This window comes from Nelumbo nucifera, chromosome 8 (assembly GCF_055504915.1).
Source record: "Nelumbo nucifera cultivar China Antique chromosome 8, China Antique-T2T, whole genome shotgun sequence".
Taxonomy (NCBI): domain Eukaryota; kingdom Viridiplantae; phylum Streptophyta; class Magnoliopsida; order Proteales; family Nelumbonaceae; genus Nelumbo; species Nelumbo nucifera.
Genome location: NC_142656.1, coordinates 25,599,483 through 25,613,770, shown reverse-complemented (window position 1 = coordinate 25,613,770; position 14,288 = coordinate 25,599,483). Strand labels below are relative to the sequence as shown.

The window sequence follows — 14,288 nt, the reverse complement described above, 5'->3', positions numbered from 1 at the left end:
CAAAAAGCGCCTACACGCCTAGGCGTTGCCTTGACAACTATGCATGGAAGCCACTTAAGCTACTATTTTGGGCGCTCTCTTGTAAAACTTCTCGAGTAGGTCTCCAAACATCACTTGGTGATTTTTGTCTGGCATCAGTTTGAAGATGATAGCTCGTAGAATGGTGGTGGTGGGTATGTTGTAACTTAAAATACGCCTTCCAGAGCCTATTGAGGAAGACTGGATCTCTATTTGACACAATCCCCTAAGGACTACCATGCAACTTTGCAACATCTCAAATGAATACTTCAACCACTGTGGAAGTACTATAACGGTGGGGCAAGGCCTAGAAGTGCCCATATTTTGTTTAGTTGTCAACAACCGCGAGGGGAGAGAGAGAGAAGAAGAAGAAGAAGAATTTTACTAGGAATGCTGGATCTAAGCTCTAATAGAGAGAGAAAGAATAATTTTCTTTTTCTCTCAAAAATTAATTATTTGTCCATGGGGATACACCTTACATCACGTGCACAAGGAGATTCGACATAACAAACCCTGATGATTAGTTATGCCCATGTGGCATTCTAGAATATATTTGAGTGATGGTGGGTTGGGTACGAACTCCTGGAACAGAGGCATTGGTGTGGATTGGAGCTGACCCACTGCTGGCCTGGGCCCTATCAAATTCTTAATGCTGTAATTTGTTTATATGTATTTTTTTTCTATTGTTTGTATTTTTTCATAAAGTGACATCCCTTCACTTTTTACCTGATTTGTTTTTTCTGTAATGGAAACTACCTTAGAAATGATATTTGGGATTTTTTCTTCTTTCATTTTCAAAGTGAAATTGCAACTCAGTTTTGTTAGTATCTTTAATTTAATGCAGAGGTGGTCTGCAGCTATCTTTGAGACTAAATGACAAACTTTGTGGAACATTATACCTTTTATTTTCTTTTGACGATGTTTGCAAAGAAAGTAAATGGGTGAATATTTGAAGTAGCCTCTCAAGTGTTATTATTGCAAATATGGAGGCTTATCATATCTGAAATTATTGGCTGCGTATTGATGCTAAATGATTATGAGGGATAACTTGTGTCATTTAGAGTGATACTGGAAGATGTCTTTTTCATAGTAAAAGTAAATGGAATTTATTATAAATGAAAAAGTAATGATTTCCATGAGAACACCCAGAGAAAAACTAAAAAATGTCTCCTAAAGTAGACCATAAAAAACCAAAAAATCTATTAGAATCTATACATCATCCAAGGGTAGTCTAAAAGTTTCTTTGGAAAAGATGCTTAGTTCACATATTCAAAATCTGGAAGTGTTAAAATTGAATCCTATGCAAGAATTCTGATGTCTAGACATATCCTTCTAGCACTCCTGACTTTCTCATCAAATATTCTTCTATTCTTTTCCATCCAAAACAGCTATGGGAATGCTTCTATGCCAGAAGACTTTGTCTTAGGACCACAGTTGAATGAATGCCATAATGGAAACATCTCATGAGGAAGAGATCGGCTAAAAGATCTTCTATGCATGAAAAATTATGACTAAACACAATCATCCATCTGACATCTAGGAGGAGATTGTAACCACCAGTCAACTTTGAGACAAAAGAGCAAACTTATGGGGCATTACACTTTCTGCAATCTTTCAGGTTATTGGAGACAGTTTAGCAAAAATAAAGGTGGTTGGAGACAAAATAAATAGGCGAATATTTAATGGATGACCACTGCCACAATTATGCAGGGATATCAACTCTAACATTGTTGACTGGGCATTTTGTGCTAATTGCTAAAAAGATTCATGGACATGAATTGAGTAGATTTGGAATTAGATTTGAAGTCAATTGTGATTATTGACCATACTTTTTTTTCCTGTAACCACATTGATCATACGTATTTGTTATACATTTTCTCATTTGTTTTTGTAAGTAGAGGTGTCTTTACCGTATACCTTTGTTGAAGTTTGACCTGCCATAGAATTCTGTCTTGTTCGTTGACTGTAGAGTAAAGTAGACAGCAAGAAGTAGGAGAGGAAAGAAGAAAAGAGAGAAGAGAGAGAAGAGAGAAAGGCTGGTTCGAATTAGGGAAAAAGTTAATCCCTTGATTTGGCCAGACCTGTTATTATATTATTAACTTCTTGGAAAAGACTTGAGTGCCCTTCTTTAAGTAAGAGGCACTCGAACTAATATAACAGTACACATCAGCATTCTCAACAAGTACAAAGACTGAAATACCCCTTCACTAACACCACTAACACTCCCCCTCAAGCTGGTGAGTATATATCATATAATCCCAGCTTGTTACATATGTAGTCCACTCTCCCCCGACTCAAGCCTTTTGTAAACAAGTCTGCCCACTGGTTTCCCGTACTAACATATGCAGTTTCTATCACCCCATTCAGCACCTTCTCTCTCACAAAATGACAGTCAACTTCGATGTGCTTGGTTCTTTCATGAAACACTGGATTGGAAGAGATATGAACCGCTGCCTGATTGTCACAATAGAGCTTCATTGGAGTACTGATGTCATATCCTATCTCCTGTAGAAGGTTCCTCAGCCACACTAGTTCACAAGCAGTATGTGCCATGGCCCTATATTCTGCTTCTGCACTGCTTCTTGCCACAACTGTTTGCTTCTTACTTTTCCATGTTACCAGGTTACCCCCCAGAAAGGTGCAATAGCCTGTGGTAGATCGTCTATCAGACATAGAACCTGTCCAATCAGCATCGGTGTATCCTTCTACTACCAGTTTCCCACCACTTCTGTACAGCAAACCACGACCAGGAGCTCCTTTTAGATACCTCACAATCCTTAGCACTGCATTCCAATGTGGGACCAAAGGTTTCTGCATGAACTGACTCACCACACTAACCGCAAATGAAATATCTGGCCGAGTAATGGTTAGATAGTTTAGTTTGCCTACAAGTCGTCGGTATCTGCCAGGCTCTTCAAACACTTCACCTATATCACTGCTCAGCCTCGTATTTGTTTCCATAGGTGTCTCAGCCGGTTTAGTACACAACAATCCTGTTTCTTCCAATAAATCAAGCACATATTTCCTCTGGCACAAATTAATGCCATGCTTAGATCTTGCTACCTCTATGCCCAAAAGTATTTCAACTTGCCAAGGTCCTTTGTCTGAAAGTGTTCCTGTAGGAATGCCTTCAATCTGTCAATGCCCATTTTATCACTCCCAGTCACAACGATATCATCCACATACACCACCAATATTATTTTACCTGCCGAAGAGTCAAGACTGAAGACAGAGTGATCAACTTGGCACTGCTTCATACCAAACTTCTTGACCACCTCACTGAACCTACCAAACCATGCTCGAGGGGACTGTTTAAGTCCATAAATAGCCTTCTTAAGTCTGCATACCTTACCATCCTCCCCCTGAGCAACAAACCCAGGTGGTTGCTCCATGTAGACCTCCTCGAGCAAATCCCCATGCAAAAAGGCATTTTTGATATCGAGCTGATGGAGAGGCCAACCAGACATAGCTGCAAGAGAGATGACGACACGAACTGACCCTATCTTAGCAACCGGGGAGAACGTCTCCGTGTAGTCAATGCCATAGGTTTGGGAGTACCCTTTGGCAACCAGCCGCGCCTTCAGGCGCTCAACACGACCATCTGGCAAGTACTTAACACTATACACCCACTTACAACCGACAGCCTGCTTCCCAGGAGGAAGAGCGGTGAGATCCCAAGTGTGATTATGATGCAAAGCAGAGAGCTCTTCTTCCATAGCACGGCACCACTCTGGAGAGGTAAGGGCTTCCTGGACATCCTTAGGAACAACCACGGAGGATAATAAAGATATGAACTGGCGATGGGAAGCGGAGAGGTGGGTAAGTGAAACAAAATTGGAAATAGGGTGAAGGGTGCAAGTACGCTTACCTTTCCGTAAGGCAACAGGAAGATCTAGGTCGGAGGCTGGTGTCGGAGCTGGAGCTGGATCTGTCGACGGTGATGAAGCTGGAGGAGCTGCAGCCGGTACACGTGGGCGATGTGTATACACGTGACAGATGGGTGGACGGTCAACCAATGGTGGCACCGGAGGCAAGGACGTAGGCATGACTGGAACCAGAGGAGGTGGATCAGCCACAGGAAGAGGAAGAGGAGGTGGTGATGTGGGGGAAGCAGCAGCACCGGACCCCACGAAGAACGGAGTAGACTCGAAGAATGTAACATCAGCACATACCAAGGAACGACGAGAACTAGGATGATAACACTTGTACCCTTTCTGAGTTCGAGAATAACCAAGGAAGATACACTTCACGGAACGTGCATCTAACTTGTCAGTCCCGGGACTCAGATTATGAACGAAGCAGACACACCCAAATACCCGAGGAGAAAGCGGAAACGGAGACATGTTGGGGAATAAGACACTAAAAGGAGAACGACCATCAAGGATAGACGTGGGCATCCGATTAATTAAGAAACAAGAGGTGAGCATTGCATCGCTCCAAAAAGTTTTGGGAACATTCATGTGGTGCATGAGGGAGCGTGCCGTTTCTACAAGATGGCGGTTCTTTCTCTCAGCAACCCCATTTTGTTGCGGAGTATAGGTACATGAAGTTTGGTGTATAATGCCATGTTGATCCAAGTATTCTCGAAATGATGAAGACAAGTATTCACGACCATTATCAGAACGGAAAATTTTGATGTGAACACCAAATTGATTGCGGATCTCAGCATAAAATTTCTGGAAGATGGAAAATAATTCACTTCTTTCTTTCATTAAATAGAGCCACGTCATTCTTGAACAATCATCAACAAAAATAACAAAATATCGGTATCCATTATATGACATCACTTTATAAGGATCCCAAACATCTGAATGAATTAAAGAAAAAGGACTCGACACACGGTTATCGACCCTAGAACGAAAGGGAACACGATGGTGTTTCCCAAATTGACAAGACTAACAATCTAAAACAGAAAGTTGACTCAATGAAGGGACTAAGGACTGCAACACTTTCAGCGAAGGATGACCAAATCTACAGTGCCACTGGAGAGGATAAATGGATGACTGAAGAGCCGTTGACGTTCGTCCACCACCATCAAGATAATACAGTCCACCGGCTTCATGCCCTCCACCAATTTTCATCCCCGTCTTGAGATCCTGAAAAACACACATAGAAGGGTAAAAAGTGATGGAGCACTTAAGGGACTTGGTCAGCTTACTAACAGACATAAGATTAAATGGAAGCTTAGGTACATATAAAACAGAGGATAGGGATACAGGGTCTAGGTCAACATTACCAACACCACAGATGGATGACGTGGAGCTATTAGCAAGGGTAACAGATTCAGATTGTGATGTTGAGCAATGAGTGAGAGATGAAAACACACCTGGAGTTCCCGTCATGTGATCGGAGGCTCCAGAGTCAATAATCCAGGGGTTGGGTGTGGATGCCAAACAAGCCATACCTGAGTGTGCAAAGGAGGCTGTGTTCTGCTGCGACTTGGATTGAACAAACCTCTCATACTCATCACGAGGAACACTCACCATCTCCTTGCCTGGATCATCTGAGGGAGTAGAAGGCATCGGGTCAGCTGACCGTTTCTCCTGTGTAGAGCTGAAACTGGTGTCACTAGTCATGGCATGGTTGGCCCACGTCGAGGGAGGACCATGTAAGTCATAGCAGTAGTTAATGGTATGTCCATCCAAACCACAGTGAGTACACTTCCGTGGACCCGAGCCATGTCCTCTACCACGAGCTCCCCCTGAATCTCTGCCTCCAGTACGACCACCACCACGGATATGTGTAGATCCACCACTACCACTCCTGCCAGGCTGGGTTCCTCGAGTCCCACTTCTGCCACCTCGGCCTCTTGACACTGCAAATGCTGATTTATCGGAAGACATTAGAGTCCATAGATCCAATGGAAGCCCTCCGAAGACGAGCAAACACCTCCTCTAAAGATGGAAGAGCAGATCCCCCTAGTATCTGGGCTCGTACAGGTTCGTACTCAGACTTCTGCCCCACCAGAAACCGTGTCACATCAAGCTGCTCTCGCTGTTGCTGTTGAACTTTGACATCTGAAGTGAGAGGATGATAGACATTTAACTCATTACGGATATTCCTCACATTGGCATAGTACTCCTCAAGGCTCTGATTTCCCTGTTGCAGATTGAAGTATTCCTGATACAGTTGATATACCCTAGTGGTATTATCCTGACCTGAATACAGTTTCTTAGCATGATCCCACACCTCTTTGGCTGTGTCAAGAAACATGAAGTTCACACTGATTTTGGGTTCCATACTGTTCCACAACCATGTAATGATCTGTGCATCTTCCTGTTCCTAGTCTTCATACTCCTGAGAATTAGCGGGGGGTTTCTCCTCTCTTATTGCTTCACTTTCTTCTTCGCCTTCAGAAAAACCTCTACAGACTTGGCCCAAGGGACATAATTCTCTCCATTCAGTTTAATGGAGGTCATTTGGACATTCAGGTAGTCAGTAGATATCATGACACTAGGTTTACTATCACTGTTATCTGCCATTGCCGAACTCCCTTAATTCTGAGCACTGAGTTAGGAGCACTACACACTGCACACTACACACAGACACTTCACCGAAATCTGCACACTGATTTCAACAGTTGAGAACTGCAACACCACAAACCCTACTCACCGAAATCTGTACACTGATTTCAGCAGTATTAAATGCTGAAAACTACACTAGTAACACCACCAACATTAATCCACAACTATAGGAAGCTTCACCATTCAGTAGACACTATTGCCATTCGAATCACACACAAACCAGAATAAACCCTAGCATAAACCCTAGCATACTGCAATCTGAAAACCCATCATGCGAACTGTACTACACCTCTCATGTATTCCAAAAAAAAATATATATATAAAAAAAACTTTACCTCATCGCCTGAAGGCCAACCATACGAAGGGCTGAGACACCACTGCACCACACGTACCAGCCCTAACTAGGGCTTAGAAACCACAGCAACCAATCACCAACGACACAATGGGAGGCATAGAGACCTCCTAGGGAAGAGGGCGATCACTCCTTTTCAGCCCTTTTCCCAGTCTCCAACTCACAACTGAGAACCCCAAGTGAAACCCTAATTCGAATGCGCAGAAGGCAGAATTCTAGCAAGTCTGATTTGGTGAACCTAGCTCTGATACCATGTTGAAGTTTGACCTGCCATAGAATTCTGTCTTGTTCGTTGACTGTAGAGTAAAGTAGACAGCAAGAAGTAGGAGAGGAAAGAAGAAAAGGGAGAAGAGAGAGAAGAGAGAAAGGCTGGTTCGAATTAGGGAAAAAGTTAATCCCTTGATTCGGCCAGACCTGTTATTATATTATTAACTTCTTGGAAAAGACTTGAGTGCCCTTCTTTAAGTAAGAGGCACTCGAACTAATATAACAGTACACATCAGCATTCTCAACAAGTACAAAGACTGAAATACCCCTTCACTAACACCACTAACAACCTTTAAGCATCTTTTAGATATCTATAAGTGAAACTTCTGTTGCCAATGAAAAGTCATTGGTCAGTTAATTGACTTCGTAAGCCAACCCATCTTAAAGAACTTGAACTGATATGTGGTTTGCCTAATTTGTTTTTTGTAGGACACAGAAGTTTCTGCAGTTAAATACATTTCTTGGGTGGAATATAAAAGCTTACTAACAAAAGAAGATCCTGAATATGTCCCTTATGATGTGAGTGGGCAATATGGCCAACTGTTTGATATAATTGAAAAAAGGTATGGTGTTATAATTCATTAAACAGAACCTGATTCTCTATCATCCTGTTCAAATTCGTAATATTTTTATGATAATTGATTGTTATTCACATTTGCAATTAAAAAATTAAGAAACCTGAAGTTTATCCAGTGAAATATCTTCATCTGATGTTGGTGATTAGTGCATGAGGATTTCAAAGACATCGTCAACAGAAAAAGTCTTTGCAAGAGCCTGTAAGTTGCTCTGATACCAAGAAGTAGAAAGATGAAGAAGAGGAGGATTGATCAAAAAAAAGAAGAAGAAGAAGAGGAGGAAGAGCTAGTTACAAATGAGAGGAGTGTGTTACTGTTCACACCCTCAAACTTGATATTTATATCATGAGAAAGAAAATTACAAGAAATCCCTTACTTGGGTGCCCAAATACAAGTAGACATGAAAAAACAGCAAAAAACCCCCTTGCCTTATATATTCTCAACAAATATCAGAAAAGCAGATTGTTGAAGGTGACTCAAAGCAGGTCAAAGGTTGGCTACAAAAAGGGGGGAATGGAATTTGAAAAATTTCCAATGAAAAAAAAAAGTTTAAGTGGCTGACCCAGGACATGAATATAAAACTGCAGTGGGTAAAGAAAGTTTACCTCTCCACTTGCAAAACTAGGGGTGGGAAGGAATAGTTTACTTTGGGTTTTGTTGTAATTTGAACTTCTATTCGGGGAGGGTTAAGAGAGTTTACCTCTCCACTTGCTTTCTTGTATCCATTTCTTATTAATATTTTATAAAAGTTTAAGTTATTGATCAAAAAAAGAAAAGTGCTAGAGGCATGCTAGAAGGGGTTTGATTTAAGTAGTGAGAAATGATTTAAGCATTAATTAAACATGGCACTGAAAGAGCAGAAAGGAAGAACAGGATTCAGGACTTAGTTGAGTAAGTATTTGACAAAGAATCATTTGTTATGACTAAACTAATTTATTGAATATGTTAAATGCATCTCTAAATTTGCTACCTAATTTTCTGTTTATGCAAGTGATTTCATGTAAAATTGCTTTTAGGTATAAGGAGAACACAGAGGCACGCAGTCTGATCCTTCAAAAACAACTTCGCCGTTATGCACCAATTTATCTTGATACTGAGGTACAAATAATTAAGTTTTCATTCATTAATCTCAATACTGTTACGATTGTCATGTGCATCTTTCAGTCACTTTTTAGTGTTTGGTTGAATACATTTGTGAACCAAGCTTCTTTAGTTTGTTCTAAAAGACATTCTTCGATTTGTTTCTTAACTTGAATTTGACCATTTATAATATCATATTTCTTAACTAGCAATATAATGTTTATATTTATGTGAAGAGCTCATTTCAATTTTCTTGTCATTTTGATCTGTCTGTTCATCCTTCTGTTTAATGTTAAGTGGGCTTCAGTCCTACACTTTCAGAGATAGTATGAGTCCATCTCTTATTCAGACTTAGCCTTTGTTGTGACAATTTTGGCTGGTCCTCACTCCTCACCTTTTGCTTGAGTGCCTTTCCCCTAGTTTACTGCATTCTAGTGAACATATCACACAATTATGAACCTCTTTTCTATTTTAGAGTATGTCAAGTTAGATAGAGATTCAAGTGTTCTTGTCCTATCCAGAGGTGTCCCTCATTGATTGCACAACTACTGTTGAATGAAAGAAATAGATAATTATTTTTGCACAGCTATCACACTCTACTGGGTGTTGGCATGGATCTGTGTCTCCTAACTAAGTGATTATTGATTTTGTATAATGTATATTTTTTTCTTCAACATGGATCAAGAAATAATGCAATGCTATGTGATGGAGGACGATTTGGCCTGACCCCGTGGCCCAAGGACACGTGTGCGTAACCTGGCTTGGTGAACAGCTCAGCCTGACAGTGTAACCTCGACTCAACGGGAGGGACACGCCGAGTCGAGGACTGGCAACTCAGCGAGTCAAGCAACTCGCCGAGGACTAATACCTCGGTAACTTAGACTCCCACCTAGCTCGGAGAGCCCGGGCTCCCCCCAAGGAGCCCCGAGCTTTCCCCTGCCAAGGAGGGAGCACCTCGGTACTTTGAGGCCGGGACGGAACTGCCCCAGGCAGCCCGGTATACAGCAACGCGGTAAGCTGCAAGAAGGAGGGCCCACCTGACACCTGTGTCCTTCGGACTTGATAGCAGGGCTCTGACCCCTCGCCAGGCGGCTTTCCCCCTGCCTAGCGGCGTTCTCTTTGCTGTCTCTGGAAGGCAAGGCGCGCCTGTCAGCTCCGTACCCGGCAATGGCAGCTTACAACAGCTGCCTGCGCCTGCCACCCCTGCCCTGGCGGTAACGTCTAGAGCAGTGGCGGTTACGCCAGGTACGGTGGGATCCCAGCATAAAAGGATCCTAGCTCTTGCGAGGAGGGGATCGAAGCTTAAGCACTTTCAGCACTCCTATTCTCTCTGCTTTCTTTGAAATCTTCCCCAGTTCTAACTTAGCCATCGGAGTGTTCCCACCGGGATATCTCCCCGGGAACCCTTCATTTTCTCTTTCCTCTCAGGTGCCTTTCGTCCCAGTCGGAAGCCAGGTCATAGCCAGCTAAGGAGTGCCCAGATCGTGCAACATCACTATGTTTGGGCAATTCCTTCTAATTCAAAATGTATTTGAATTGAAAATTACACCTACAGTAATTCAGATAATGCAAGAAAAGAAGAAAAGAGAGGAAGAGAAAGAAGAAGAAAGAAGTTCCAACAATAGGTTGTGGAAGAAGAAAAGAAGGGAAGAGAGAAAAGAAGATGCTATAAATCTGATCTGCACTAGAATCCTGTTAGTATTAGAGTTGAAGAAGTATTAGAGAGACTAGAGGAAGAAGGAGAAGAAGAAGAGAAGAGAATAGAGAAGAAGAGAATTTTGGTTCGAACTAGAGAGAATGATCTCTGTCTCCAGTCGGCCAGATTATATTTATATGTTTCTATCCAATTAACGAAAGACTACTATGTCCCTACTTAAGTATGGGACACATCACTTAACATAACATTACACATCAGCTTTAAACATAAAAATAAAGACTAAAATACCCCTATACAGTTGACACTAACACTCCCCCTTAAGCCGGTGAGTATATATCATATAGTCCCAGCTTGTTACATATGTAATCCACTCTTCCTCGACTCAACCCTTTGGTGAACAAGTCTGCCCATTGACTCCCTGTGTTAACATATGCAATATCTATCACTCCACTAAGCGCCTTCTCTCTCACAAAGTGACAGTCAACTTCTATATGCTTTGTTCTCTCATGAAACACTGGATTAGAAGAGATGTGGACTGCAGCTTGGTTGTCACAATAAAGCTTCATTGGAGTATCAATCGGATATCCCATCTCCTGTAGAAGATTTCACAGCCACACTAATTCAGAAGTGGTATGTGCTATGGCTCTATATTTGGCTTTTGCACTACTTGCCAGAACTGTCTATTTCTTACTTTTCCATGTCACCAGATTACCCCCAAGGAAAGTACAATAACCTGTTGTGGATATTCTGTCAGACACAGAACTAGCCCAATCAACATCAATGTATCCCTCTATTTTGAGATTTCCTCCACTCTTATATATCAAGCCACGACCAGGAGCTCCCTTCAAATACCTTATAATCTTTAGAACTGCATCTCAATGTGGAACCTGAGGTTTCTGCATAAACCGACTCACCACACTAACTGCAAATGAAATATTTGGTTGGGTAATGGTTAGGTAGTTTAGCTTACCCACCAACCGCTTGCACCTTCTAGGATCTTCAAACTCTTCACTCATATCACTGTTCAACTTGGTATTTGGTTCCATAGGTGTTTCAGCCGGTTTGGCACCTAACAATCCTGTTTCTTTCAACAAATCAAGAACATATTTCCTCTAACACAAATTAATACCATGCTTAGACCTTGCTATTTCTATCCCCAAGAAATATTTTAATTTACCAAGGTCCTTTGTTTGAAAATGTTCCTGCAGGAAGGTCTTCAACCTATCAATTCCCAATCTACCACTGCCGGTAATGTCAATATCATCTACACATACCATCAATAAGATCTTCCCAACATGTGAATCGTGACTGAATACTGAGTGGTCAACTTGACACTGTTTCATACCAAACTTCTTTACCACTTCACTGAATCTACCAAACCATGCACGGGGAGACTATTTAAGTCCATAAATAGCCTCTTTTAGTATGCACACCTTAACATCCCCCCCCCCGAGCAACAAACCCGGTGGTTGCTCCATATAGACCTCCTCAAGTAGATCACTATGTAAGAAAGCATTCTTGATGTCAAGCTGAAAGAGAGGCCAATCATACATAGCAGCTAGAGATATCACAACACAGACTAAACCAATTTTAGCAACGGGAGAGAAGGTCTCCGTGTAGTCAATAGCATATGTTTGGGAATACCCTTTTGTGACCAGTTTAACTTTTAACTGCTCTACACTACCATCAGGTAAATGCTTAACAGTGTAGACCCACTTACAATCGACAGGCTGCTTATCAGAAGGAAGCGTGGTGAGATCCCACATATGATTATGAGTTAAGGCAGAGAGTTCTTCTTCCATTGCATGGCGCCACCCTAGAGAGGCAAGGGCTTCTTGGACATCCGTAGGAACAGAAATAGAAGACAACAAAGAAATAAACTGGCAATGGGAGGTAGAAAGGTGAGTGATGGAAACATAATTAGAAATGGGATGAAGTGTGCAATTGCGTTTACCTTTCCGCAAGGCAATAGGAAGATCAAGGTAAGAAATTGGGGTTGTAGCGAGTGTGGGAACAACTGCCGGATCTGTGACGGTGATGAAGCTAGAGGAGGAGCCGATACATGTTGTCGATGTGCATACACTTGACGAATGGGTGGCTATTCAATAGGAATTTGCACCGGAGGCAAAGACTTGGTCACAACTGGAACAAGTGGAATGGGGTCCTCAATGGGAACTGGAAGAGGAGGTGGTGAGGAAGAAGAAACATCACTTGACCCCGAAAAAAACGGAGTGAACTCAAAGAAAGTAACATCAGGACACACAAAGGAACGTCGGGAACTAGGGTTGTAACACTTATACCCTTTCTGGGTATGGTAATAGTCAAGGAAGATACACTTAGTGAATCATGCATCTAACTTGTCCCTTCCCGGCCCAAGATTATGAACAAAACAGACACACTCGAAAATCCGAGGAGTAAGGGGAAACAAAGACAAGGTAGGAAACAAAGTGGTGAAGGGAGAGAATGACCTTCAAGGATGGGCATGGGCATCCAGTTAATTAGGAAGCAAGATGTAAGCACAACATCACTCCAAAAATGTTTGGGTACATTCATATGGTGCATAAGGGACCAAGCAGTTTCCTAAAGGTGACGGTTCTTTCTCTCAGCTACCCCATTTTGTTGTGGGGTGTAGGTACATGATCTGATGGATAGTGCCATATTGTTCCAAATACTCTTGAAACGGTGTATAAAAGTATTCACGACTGCGAATTTTGGCATAAAATTTTTGGAAAATGGAAGATAATTCACTCCTTTCTTTCATTAGGTAAAGCCACGTCATCCTTGAATAATCATCAACAAAAATAACAAAGTATTTGTAACCATTGTATGAAATTATTATTTGGACCCCAAACATCTGAATGAACTAAAGTAAAAGGACTCGACATACGATTATCAACCCTAGGACTAAAGGGAACCCAATGATGTTTCCCCAAATGACATGACTCACATTCCAAAACAAAAAGAAGACTCAGCGATCGAACAAGAGACTTCAAAACTTTTGAGTGATGGATGACCAAATCTACAGTGCCACTGAAGAGGAGAAAGGGATGTCTGAAGAGCTGTTGATGCACTACCACCACCATCAAGATAATACAGTCCACCGGCTTCATGCCCTCCACCAATCTTCATCCCCATCTTGAGATCCTAAAAAACACAAGAAGGGTAAAAAGTAATAGAGCAATTAAGGGACTTGGTCAACTTACTAGCTGACATAAGATTAAAAGGAAACTTGGGAACATACAAAACTGAGGATAAAGATAAAGGGTCTATGTTAACATTGCCAACACCACAAATGGAAGATGTGGAACCATTATCAAGGGTAACAGAGTGTGATGTCGGACACTGAGGAAGGGAGGAAAACACGCCTGGAGTTCCAGTCATGTGATTGGAGGCTCCAGAGTCAATAATCCAGGGGTTGGGTTTGGATGCTAGACAAGCCATACCTTAGTGTGCAAGAGTAGCTGTATTTTGTTGAGATGTGGCCTGAACAAATCTCTCATACTTATCACGTGGAACATTCATCATCTCCTTCCCAGGAACATCTGTAGATATATAAGGCATTTCATCAGCTTGATGACCTTCTTGTCTGGAACTACTACCACTGGTCACTACCTGATTTGCCCAGGTTGAAGGTTTAACAAAAGTTAATGGTATGTCCTTCCATACCACAATGTGTACATCTTCTTGCACCTGTACTACGTCCTCTACCACGAACTCCCCCTGAATCTCGACCTCCAATACATTCACCACCTCTACTACTACCACTACGGCTGTATTGAGCTCCCCGAGCTCCACCTCTAACACCACGGCCTCTT

At 42.0% G+C, this 14,288-nt stretch overlaps 1 protein-coding gene across 3 annotated transcripts in view; it reads left to right on the top strand.

Moving 5' to 3' along the window:
- The window catches only part of NUDT3 (nudix hydrolase homolog 3), a 115,093-nt gene that overhangs the window by 13,752 nt on the left and 87,053 nt on the right, over positions 1-14,288 (top strand). For all 3 annotated transcript variants that reach the window (XM_010270171.3, XM_088892751.1, XM_088892752.1), the window contains 2 exons: positions 7,591-7,724; positions 8,753-8,834. In XM_010270171.3, the coding sequence (XP_010268473.1) occupies positions 7,591-7,724; positions 8,753-8,834 (216 nt within the window). The remainder of the gene's footprint in view (positions 1-7,590; positions 7,725-8,752; positions 8,835-14,288) is intronic.